General features: G+C 43.5%; 1 protein-coding gene across 2 annotated transcripts in view; it reads left to right on the top strand.

The window, feature by feature from the left end:
• The window catches only part of LOC308367679 (septin-7-like), a 26485-nt gene extending 14948 nt beyond the window's left edge, over positions 1-11537 (top strand). For both annotated transcript variants that reach the window (XM_080841660.1, XM_080841659.1), the window contains exons 4-13: positions 1381-1481; positions 2840-2974; positions 4211-4328; positions 4470-4562; positions 4723-4819; positions 7405-7456; positions 7815-7940; positions 8225-8360; positions 8838-8983; positions 9349-11537. In XM_080841660.1, the coding sequence (XP_080697786.1) occupies positions 1381-1481; positions 2840-2974; positions 4211-4328; positions 4470-4562; positions 4723-4819; positions 7405-7456; positions 7815-7940; positions 8225-8360; positions 8838-8983; positions 9349-9388 (1044 nt within the window). In that variant the 3' untranslated portion in view covers positions 9389-11537. The remainder of the gene's footprint in view (positions 1-1380; positions 1482-2839; positions 2975-4210; positions 4329-4469; positions 4563-4722; positions 4820-7404; positions 7457-7814; positions 7941-8224; positions 8361-8837; positions 8984-9348) is intronic.
• The last annotated feature ends 617 nt before the right edge of the window (positions 11538-12154 follow it).

The following is a 12154-nucleotide window of genomic DNA, read 5'->3' as shown; positions in this document are numbered from 1 at the left end:
CGTAAACTATACGCTATAAAACTGCTTTTATGCACCTAAAGTGGTCATCCAAATAAAACAAGTGCAGTTTTAGCAGGAGCCAGCAGAAATAGCAACATAAAGTAACATCTGAACACAAGTGTCAGAGTTGGCTGTTGCGTTCCTCCCAACGGCCCTGACAGAAGAACACTAGAGAGAGCCACTCCTTAGAGACACGCTGCAGTGGTGGCTGCGGTGGAGCGGTCCTACACACGGGTGGTTTGAAGTGAATGACAGTGGAAAACGTCGTGGCAAGCCACACGCTCAGTGACAGTCATACTTTCATTTAAATGGGGCTGCAACAATAACTGCATCACCGCCATACCACGGTATTAGGAGGTGTACCGCAAGGTTGAGTCTGTTATTGTCATTACCGTCATAACAGTGTTTTAGTTTTCCTTATCTGGGAGTGCTGCCATCATCACAGTTTTTTGCTAGGTCTGTGGCCTTGTCTACACGTGTCCGGATATTTTCTGGCGGATATTTATCAGTTTTTAGAAGGATCACATGGCCAGGCCATACGCCATGACCTCTGCACTGACCACACATTTAGCAAGCACGTCACGTTATTGTAACCCTTTGGTCGACCGACCAATCAAATCAGTTGAGAGGACTGACACTGAGGGGTAGTGGTATGCGAGTTGTTATTGCTAGTTAGCAACTGCAGCTGTCAACAAATAATGTAAAGGAGGAAAACATTATTCAAAGAATTCAAGGTTTTAAGTTAATCTTTTATAGCATTTTATATGGTGGTTGCAGTGCATTCCATGAATAAACTAGTATAACTAGCGGAGGCTTTTCTTTTGAAAGAGATCAAACAGGAGGAACAACGTTTTTTACACAAATTGACTACTGACGGTTTGGTTACGTATGACTGTTTAGATTAGGCGTATTTGTTTAATACATTTTTTTCTGCGTCTGTTGCATGGCTTCATTTCCTGAAATTGATGAGTTTAAGAAATTAAAAACTGTAATGAGTCATATTTTTAAATAGACTAAGTGCCCCTTATTCTGGAAAATTATATCCTCTCCTGGTGTTTGCAAACAAACCACAAACAAGTCTGCGATGGTTAGCCACTGCAGCCCTGCATTTAAACCTTCTCCATTTTACCCCATGGGTTTCAAACACTATTTTGTTTGTTGCCATAGCTCTTAGTATTTTATGTAGCTGTTGATAGAGCAGCAATTGTTTGAGTGCAGTGACATTTTGAGTGTCTGAAATATCTCTGAGGGATGTTTTATGTGAATGTGGCTGGAAAGGCAAGTAAATAGGTTTCTGCAGTCGGGTTTTGCATTTTGCCTCAGTAGCACGATGCAGGTTTCCACGTAAGGCTGATTGGGGAACTGCTCCTTGTCATTCAGGTTGAGCAGTCCAAAGTCCTGGTGAAGGAAGGAGGTGTCCAGCTTACCCTGACCATTGTCGACACACCAGGATTTGGAGATGCGGTGGACAACAGCAACTGGTGAGTTAAATGCCAGATTTCTATGATTTATGATATGAAAATGTGTGAGTGTATGATAACGTATTCACGTTTACAGCACAATGCATTGTTTCAAAATGGATAATACTAATTTTTTTCACCAGTAAGCTTCTTCAGGTCAGAATAGGGCTGCAACAATAACCACATTAACGCCATACCACGGTTTTAAAAGGGATACCCCATTAGCGCCATACGAGCTTTTTTCACCCTTATCTGAAAGTACTGCCATCCTCATGTGTGTGTGGCTTCTGTGGCCTTGTCTTAACATATCCAGATATTTTCAAACCTTTTAGATCCGTTTTGAAAAGGACCACTTCCTTAATATCTTCACACGAGGACGAGTTCTAAAAGGACCTCTGCACTAAACATACACATAACATTTAGCAAGCACATCATGTCATTTTGACCTTTAGCAAGCGCATCACGTCATTGTGACCTTTTGGCGACTGACCATTAGTTGCTGGGATCACACAAATTAAATGTGCATTCAAATAAATGTGAATGACATTTAACTATAAGTGGTTGTTTGGCTGTTGATTTCAACGAATTCTCAAAACTGCACATCATGGCAACATTAACAGACAAGACAGACATCAAACGAATGAACTAGACTTTCACTCCACTCTTGCAACATGAGCAAAAGAGAACCCAAATTAGTAGACACGCCCTGTTCTTCAGATCTGCTCCAAAATTGAATGGGTCCATGCTACACCTTTCCACCAAGTGGAAATGGGCCGATAGTTTCTACATAATCCTGCTTACAGACGGACAAATGGACAAACAAACTGCACCAAAAACATAATAATAATTAAACTCTGGGGGGTTTGGTTCATGGTATTAAAGGTGTCATTCTTCAAATACTGTGGTAATACAATTTCTATACTGCTATAGCCCCAGTCACAAATGAGAACGACATTTGCCGTTATTTGTTAGAAAGCATTTGGGTTAATGATAACAATTAGAAACTTCATTTTAATAGAAATTTATACCATCAGTAAAAGTATGTGTTTCAAGATCAGAAACATAATTTTAAGAAAGTTAAGACTATTGACAGTTTTGTTTTACAGTAAAGCCATATTAAGTAGTCGGGGTGGCGGGCTTCACCCTTGTCTCCATCTAATCAGAAAATAAGTTTGATTTCAAGTTTAAGTTTAAAAATAGAAGACAGGTCAATTTTGTCAAACCATGAATTAAGTTGCTTTTTTATATGTGACTATTATTGCCGAGTCTTTCTGGGACGTTTGCTGTGGCACATCCCCATATCTCATTCTAAATCTGCCTCTGTCACTCTGCTTCTTTATTCATCCCTTTCTTCTGTTACCGCCTTTCCTGGTGTGTAGTTGGCAGCCGGTTATCAACTACATTGACAATAAGTTTGAGGACTTCCTGAACGCAGAGTCCCGTGTCAACCGAAGACAGATGCCTGACAATCGGGTCCACTGCTGCCTGTACTTTATCGCCCCCTCTGGCCATGGGTGAGTACAGCAATGTTCACAAAAATATAACCCAAAATACAACCAGACAGTAGGTACCTCTCCTTTCAGTATGCACTAGCTAGTGGGTGTATTTGTGTGTAGGTGGGTGTGGGTGGGTGGGTGGGTGTGTGTGGGTGTTGTGAGCATGTGAGGGTGTTGTGAGCATGTGTATGTGTATTTTTGTGTGGTTGTATGAGAAGGAGAGAGAAAGAGAGGAAGGGAGCTAGAGCTAGATGCAGGCTACTTGTATAGTGACCCCTAAAGCTTATATAAGAGCCACAAGCTGGAGCCTACTCCATAGAGGATGTGCTGATATGCCTTTGCCTGCATTCAGCTCAGCCAATGGGATGGCTGCTGGCTGCTGTAAGGCCTCCCTACCCACAGTCCTCTGGGTGCCTCTCTGTTGCGCGGCTTTATTTTTAGCTGGGAAAATATCGCAGCAGCGTTTGATGCCAGTCATGCAGACACGACCCCTTATTCTGCTGCCAGCTCCTTTCTTTTTTTTGTGCGTATTCCAAATAACAAGTATTTACAATGGAATTGATTTATTACAGTCCCATGTTTTCATTCTCTGATCTGTCTGATTCATTCAAAGCGAGTATCACTTCCTCACTTTAAGAGAGTATCACAGAATCATTGATCTTTGTGTTGGAAGCGTTGTTGTTTTTGGCAGTGTTTTCTTTCTTTTTCCTCTTCCAGTGGGCCTCTCTCTGAACATGTAACCCCAGGCAGTCCCCTTTCCTCCCCCCCCCCCCCACACACACACTTCACTCCCACCAGCTTCCAGTTAGAACAGAGCCCTTTGTCCCTCTGCTTGTTACTGAGGAATGGACAGTGCATGGGAAAGAGCCAGAGAGAAGAGAGGCATAGTGATCAGTTGGGTTTTGATGACACGAAGTATGAATAAAATGAAAGAAAGAATTTTTTTCTTTTTTTTTTTTCTTTTGTGTTGGTGTCTTTTTATTTGTGGTGCTGTATGAAGATTGTTGGAGTTTGCTGTGGTGACCTTCCCTCTGTGCTAGTTTATGTCATCAGAATGGGGTCACTCGAGAGCACAAGGCTTCCCTTGTCTGTGTTTGTCTTGATGTGTGGTTGCGGCCTCCTGACATCTGTGGTATGTGCGAGGATGAGATGCTCTTCGTCCAGATGTGATGTGTAAAGAGTGTGAAAGGAGTGTGTAAGATGCTCTAACCTTACTCGAGTGTATAATGCTGTGCCAACTCCTCTTCTGCTCAGCCTGAAGCCTCTGGACATTGAGTTTATGAAGCGCCTGCACGACAAAGTCAACGTGATCCCCCTCATTGCTAAGGCCGACACACTCACGCCAGAGGAATGCCAGCTCTTCAAGAAACAGGTGAGCGTGTGTGAATGTGTTGAGTGCAGGTGTGTGGGAGTGCGTGTGCGGGTGTGGCTGCGGGGCGGGTGGGTGTGTAATAAATGAGTGTTTGTGAGTATGTCTACATTATCTTCACCTAAATGTTCCTCTCTCTTCCAGATTATGAAGGAAATCCAGGAACACAAGATCAAGATTTATGAGTTTCCGGACACAGACGATGATGAAGACAGCAAGATTATCCGCAAAATCAAGGTAAACAAACAAACAAATAAACAAACAATAAACAAGCTCTGGCACATCTGAATCCCCTGTGGCCCTCTGTTCTTGTCGATACCAATCGGCGTGGCCACTGTAGACGGTCGATATAATTAGCATCTTCCTCATGGACGCTGTCTCTTTCTCTCCGTTGCAGGACCGCATGCCACTGGCCGTGGTGGGCAGCAACGTGGTGGTTGAAGTCAACGGGCGCAAGGTCAGAGGTCGCCAGTATCCCTGGGGCGTGGCAGAAGGTATGTGTGAAGTGTGGGATGTGTGTGTGATTCTTAATGCTTGTGTTTGTGTGTGTGAGAGTGTGTGTGTTTGTGTTTAGGTGGAGTGATTTTGCACTGTGTGAGTTGAAATTGCCCCAGAATCTCAGTAGGACTGACGTCTTTTCTAAAGTATGCTTCAGTTTAAACTTTGAAAGGCTTACTGGTCCTGTTGCTAGAGCTCTGGGTAGTTTCCACCAGTTGGGTGATAGGGAAAAAGGTGCCCATTATGGAATGCTGGGAGAGCGTTAAATCTACTTGGTATCCAAGGAGACCTTCCCGCCAACCCCTCCTTCCAGGGTGGAGTGTTCGACAGGGATTCTGGAAAAGGGTGGCACCGGTGCATCATGGGAGTTGTAGTTATTTCTGGCAGTGTTTATTTTTATTTATTTATTTACATTTTTATTTTCCTCCCTCACATCTCCTCACCTCCACCAGCCTCCCCCCTTCTTCTTCATTGGCCACAACAACTTTTTTATTGACGTTGTTGTTTTGTTCTGTTGGAATTGTGAACTGGTGGTAATTGTCCTATTTTTGCCTTTTATGATTTTGTAAAAAGCCTCTCCCCTGAAAATCAATGTGTGTTTGTGTGAGTGCGCGTGTGTGTGTTTGGTCATTTTGAACCGTTGTGATGTGGGTGAATCCTTGTACCAGTCTTTCACTTTTTTCATTCTTCCTTTTTTTGTTTCTTTCTCTTTTTCTTTGTTCTGCTCCATGACTGACAGAGGGCATTTTTGGTAAACCATCTCTCACTTTTATATACTACCTTCCACTTAGGCCAACCTCCGCACCCCTCACCCCACCCCCATCACCCCACAACCTCAGTCCAGTCCTTCCCTTGCCCTTTCACCTTTTATGTTGCAGTGACCCTAGGCCAAAGGTCAACCTTGGTGCTCTTGCTGGTCATGATGAAACTCTTAAGTCATCCTACGCTGTTTGCTAGTTGCACACATACAGCCCAACATCTCTCTCTCTCTCTCTCTCTTTCTCTTACTCTCTCTTTCTCGCTCTCTCGCTCTCTCTCTCTCTCTCTCTCTCTCTCTCTCTCTTTTGCCATCTGTCCCTTTAACTGCCATGTACTTAGGAGACTAGTTCATGATCCGTGTGTATTGTGTGGACTGATACCTTCTCGAGACCTGCATGCTTGGCACAACCCCACAGCTTTCTGTCCACCTTACTTCCTGTCATGTGCAGGAATAGGGTTGCACATGTGGGTAGTACACTGGTCAGACTTTCATACGCAGTAATGTAAGTAGGCAGAACTCCATGCAAAGCATGATGAAATCCATACTTTGCTGTTGCACAGCACAAGGTCAGTCAATCGGAGTCGATGTTGTACTTAATACCTCCCCAACTTGCACATGATGCAGTGCCTTTGACAATTTGTCCCCGTTCCCACAAAGAGCACACTGATTTGAATGATCTTGCTATCAAAGTGTCTGCTGTTGACTGAAGGATTGACACTTCAAGTGGATACTTCCACCTGGCAAACTAACCAGAAATGTAGAGTTTCTTAAAATAAGAAATGCATCAATTATTTAGATGCTACTGACACAACTGCTCCTCTTGAAGTTTTTTTAATTTATTTTTCTCCGCCAAGTAGAACTACAAATCCCATCATGCCATCACTCCCACAACCCACCCCGTGGTTCCCTCCTTCCCCTCCTCCAGTTCCAGTCATCAGTCAGGCTGCTGATCTCCGCCCTCTCGTGCTTGTCCTCATCGCTCATGTAATCCAACTAGCCTGCCATTCTGAGTCACTGTAGACAGATAGGGTCACGGCAGGTCACGGGGTCACCCCACTGCAACCCCCCCCTCCTCCTCCTCCTCCCGGAGCCAATCAGGTAGGTCCTAGCTCTTAACGTGCACAGGCGAGGCGAGGCACTTTGTTGCTGCCAAGATTTGGAATGCTGGCCTCGTAGAGAGCTCCTTTGACGGAGAACAAGCAGGGTCCACGCTGGATGAAGAGAACAAAGAACTCACCGCCGTCCTTTTCCAGAATCCCACGCTTTAACTGATAACTGATGTGTGTGTGTGTGTGTTTGTGTGTGTGTGTGTGTTTGTGTTTGTGCGTCGATCACTGTCCCACCCTCTCAAATTCTGTCTGAGCACGTCCACAGTCCATAAACGACCCATCTGACATACCTGTGTTTGACCCGTTAACCCTGGTAACCCCAAGGCATTTTTTGACTTAACCGAACACCTGTTTCCTGTGTTAAACTGTTAACTGTGTCGTCAGCTTACAGTTTGCCCTGTTGCGATCAGTGTCTTTGTTGTTGTTTTTTAGTTTTGAGTTCCTTTTGAGTTTGGCCATTCATGTTTTTTGTTTAGTTTTTTTTGTCCTCACCATCTGTGGATGTGTTTTGTGGAGTAACTCTGCTACCATGTCTGATTCCCAAGTGTGTTTGTTGGGTGAAGTTTTAAGAGACTTTGGTGCTTGCCTTGGGCCAAAGCCCTGTGCATGCATGTGTGTGTTTATGTGTGTAGTTGTGTGTGTGTGTGTGTTTCTGTCTGTGTGTGTGTTGAGTGGTAGTTTTAAACTCTCTCTGTGACTCCTGCTGTTTCAGTGGAGAATGGCGAGCACTGTGACTTCACCGTCCTCAGGAACATGCTGATCAGGTGAGGCAACTCTGAACACCCTCGCGGCCGGGATTAAACACACAGCTGTAGTACGCTTTTGACCTGAGGGTTGAACAGGCTTTTCAGGATCTTTGCACGTATTGTATCTATTTAGAAGCTAATGTCTGGCATCCAAATCATATTTTCAAAGCACTTGAAAGGTCTTGAGAGGACAGGTGTTCAAGTCATTATTCTATTGTCAATATAAGAGGCATGTTGTTGAGAGTGTTGAGGCACAAGTACAGTTTTAATTGCGTGTGAATTTGCATGTACATAGTTTCCGTGGAGAGTTGGCACTGTGTTGGAGGCAAATATATTGGGGTGATTTTTTGAGGTTCTTGTGAATTTGTCTCCTCAGGACTCACATGCAGGACCTTAAAGATGTGACCAACAACGTCCACTACGAGAACTACCGCAGCAAGAAGCTGGCCGCTCTCACGTGTAACGGGATCGACACGAGCAAGACCAAGGGCCAGTTGACAAAGTAATGTTCCTTAACCAAGGAACCAAACACATTCCAGAATGGAGAAAAGCTGTTAGCTGTGTTTATCAAGCAAGTGCTAGCCCAATGTTTGCTAATGATTCTAACCTGAATCACCAACCCCTGATTTTTTTAGTTTCCTGAGAAACTCCAGACGAGGGAATATTGTACTTTGTGGCTGTTGTTGAAAGTCTTGCTCTGTCCTACCTCTCTGTCCTGTCCTGCCCTTGCCACTTGGAACCTTGTTCTAGCTCATTTTTGGCCTGTTCTCTCTCCCTGTCTCCCAGGAGTCCTCTGGCCCAGATGGAGGAGGAGAGGCGAGAGCATGTGATGAAGATGAAGAAGATGGAGACGGAGATGGAGCAGGTGTTTGAGATGAAGGTTAAAGAGAAGAAACAGAAGCTGAAGGACTCTGAGGCAGAGGTACGTGTGTGCGTGTGCGTGTGCGTGTGTGTGTGTCACTCCATAGACAATCTGGCATCTCAAGGTACACACCCAGTAGATCCCTTAGGTCTTCTGGCTCTGAACTCCTAACAGTTCCAAAAGCCAGGACAGAGACATGGAGAAGCAGCTTTTAGTTTCTATGCCCCCAGCCTTTGGAATACTCTGCCAGAATACCTAAGAATGGCTGAAACGGTGGAAACCTTTTACAGGTGTTACCACCTGGTATGAAATGCAACGTACAAATAAAGCTTCATTTGATTTGTATAAATGATCACATAATTATCTGGTATAGACTTAAGTTTCAACTCCTTCATCTGATGATATGTTATAGGCTTCATAGTGCATATATGCGGAGAGCACTTTGTTAACATGTGGAGATTTAGTATGGGCAAGTTGAAAAAAAAATAGACTTTATTTTCTGCCTTTTTTGATCTTCCTGCCTCTTCTCTCTGTCAGCTTGAGCGGCGCCACGAGCAGATGAAGAAGAACCTGGAGGCCCAGTACAAGGAGCTGGAGGAGAAGAGGCGCCAGTTTGAGGACGAGAAGGCCAACTGGGAGACCCAGCAGCGCATCCTAGAACAGCAGAAGCTGGACGCCTCCAAGTGAGTCACCTGCTCCTATACTACCCGTCATCCCACTGTGTGTGTGTGTGTGTGTGTCTGTGTGTGTGTGTGTGTGTGTGTCTGTCTGTCTGTGTCTGTGTCTGTGTCTGGTTGATTATTATTTGTAGAGCAGTCCACTGTGATTGTTGTCTCAAAGTGGCATTACACAAGCGGCTATAAAATCAAATGTGCCCCACTTAATTGGTGAAATTTGAGTGAAATGGAATTTGATGAAACAAAAATCTATGTATGAATCTTTTTGCATGTATTCCCTTTACTGCACTGTTGTCTTCTATTACTTTGACTGTTAGTCTGTATCCAGTTCTTAGCCATCTCTTTTTCTTTTTGCCTCCTTGTGTCTGCAGGACCATGGACAAAAATAAGAAGAAAGGAAAGATCTTCTAAGAAAAGAAGGCCAAGCTTTAACTCCGATCACTATTCTTCAGACTGATTTTTGCTTTGTTATTTTTTAATGCTCAACATGATGTATGACCCGCACACACTCAAGACACACACACACACATGCACTCACATGCTCACATTGGCGCACACACACACACACACACACACACACACACACACACACTTACACACACTCAGTCACACATTTAGCGCATTAACATTTAATGTACCTCAGACATTCCATTTTAACATTCCATCGTTGTGTACATAATTTAACTTGCTCAGTTGTTTTGGAGATTTTTCCATTGGCCTTATGTAGTGTCAGAGCAGAGCAGTTTAAACAGCACACACAGAACCCCTGTTCACTCTCGGCTGGACCTTTAGGGTTGTGTGTAAGTTAGCGAGAGCATTGCTAGGTGTGACAAAGAGGCAACCTAACCCTCTGCTCCTGAAGCCGCTGTTCCTAGTATGATACCTGTTTTTTTTTTGCCTCCTCATCTTCTGCCTCCTTCGGTAGCACAGTTGAGCCACGCAGGATGAGGCTACTTCTGCTAGCATGTTTGCATGTCAGCAGGCACAGTAGCTTATAGGCACTGTAGCGCTCTCAGATCATCCACACATACTAACACATACTCACAAAAGCAGACACACATGCCTGACCATAGTATGTCTTTTCAAGAGAAAAAAAACAAAGGTGTTTGAAAGTGACGAGGAAGGCAGAACGAATGAATGAACGGAAGAATGAACGAATGAATAAATAAATGAATGGATGAATGAATAGCTGAATAAACGATCTTGAAGGTGTTGGGAATGCCAACTGTGAGGTGGTTCAGCAGGTAAAAAGTGGCACATGGCAAGTACTGTGGACCTTTTGTTCAGGGTTTGCTCTTTCTCCCACTCAGTATTTGCATTGGTGAGTTGGGAGTGTGCGTGTGTTAGAGTGAATTCAACTGTACATTACTGAATTTTGAGAGGTGTCATAGATATTACCTGTCATTATTTTTTAGCATTACTTTTATTTGCTTTTTTACCAGTCCTTCCCAATGCCATGTTTGTTTGTGTTTTCCCTTTTACTTTCCAGCAGTAATGCCTCTCCTTTCGCTGGTTGTGTAACTTATGTCTCCCTGTAAGATGGTGTTATGCAGAATAGCATGAGTGGCAAAGTAACAATAACTTTTATGACTGTGTTGGTTGCGGTAAAATAATAATGATTGAGATGACGAAGATGATGCTAGATCGACTCAGTCACCCATCTCCTCACGCCATTCCGAGAAACAGTTTTGGGTGGAGGGGTTTGTCCCTCGCTCTTGTTTTTATTATGATTATTATTATTATTGATATAATATTGTGAAGTGATGGATCTCTTTTTGAAACCTTACCCATAGATTCTTACCCTTGAATCAAAAGACTGCATAGAGAGCTACGGATGCACGGGCCTCTGTCCCCTGCACCCAACTGAGGCTCTACACCCCCACCTCACCCTTACCCCCACCTCACCCCCACATCTGACCCCTCACCTCCTGGAGCAACCCTTCCAAACTGACCTCGCCATTACCATAGCAACCGGTGTCTTTATACATAGTATATATGAACTGAATAATAGTTCTTATTGTTTATATAGCAAACAATTTACCCATATGTTCTGTGATAAACACATTGTCACTTGTTCTCATACACACAATCCACTGGTGGATCTATGGCAGCGTTGCTATCTCTTGGATGGCACAATGCATGTGTAAGTCATTTATGACTTACAGCCACATGTGCAAAGACCCAGTACACTATATTGTTGAATATTTAGATTTTTTTTTTTTTTTGTGCTCCTGTAGTGAATGAGTGGGTTGCGTGGATGGTCAGATCGCTCTGGAGGTCAGAGGTCGTGAGGGGTGGCAGTTGTGCTGGACGGGGATGAGCCTTTCACACACTCACCATCTAACCACTCCCACTGCAGTGCCCGGGCCCCTGTTTTAATGCTAGACCTGAATATGACTAGCTATTGTTTTTTTTCTTTTTTTTTTTCGTTTTTATTATTGTTATTATTATTTTTATATATATATATGTATACGGTTTTCAACTTTTAATCTTTTTTTTTTTTGTCTTCATTTTATTCTCTATACCTAACTGTATATTATTAATATTAAAGATGCGAAGGTGATGCCACAATCTTGTCTGTGGTCTTGTTTGTTTTACTTGAAATGCCATCAATTTTATAGCTGATTTTCAAAGACCACACATCTCTAGAATGCCTAATAACCAGACAATTTTTTTTTTTAATGCATGTGCAGTCAAATATTTTATCACTGTTAGACATGTCAAATGCTGCCTGAACAGAATTAAACGTAATGAAGGTGAACGTAAAACCCTCCTTAAAAGGGAAGAACTGTTTGGGTCTGGGATCGAGAAACAAAAAAACTGGCCGTGATCTTACCAGTATTTATATTGGACATGATGCAATTAGTATTCATCTAATGCAACACTATCCAGATATGGCCAACAGAGGGCGTACTCTTCAGTCCTGGAGCCATTCCATGTCTACTGGAGCCTGGCAGGCGGTGGAAGCACACTCGCTACTGTAAACACACTCGCTACTGTAAACACACTCGCTACTGTAAGCACACTCGCTACTGTAAGTGGCTGGAACGCTGTTTACTTGGTGAGGCCACAGCTACCCACATGTGTGACAAAGTGTGTGTGGTGATCATGTCACTGTTCAAATGCCACAAATTTCACAATTAATTTTTGGGAATCACACTTCATCTGACTGTTTGT

The sequence above is a fragment of the Sprattus sprattus genome (assembly GCF_963457725.1).
Source record: "Sprattus sprattus genome assembly, chromosome: 7".
Taxonomy (NCBI): domain Eukaryota; kingdom Metazoa; phylum Chordata; class Actinopteri; order Clupeiformes; family Clupeidae; genus Sprattus; species Sprattus sprattus.
This window is presented reverse-complemented; position numbering and strand designations above follow the sequence as displayed.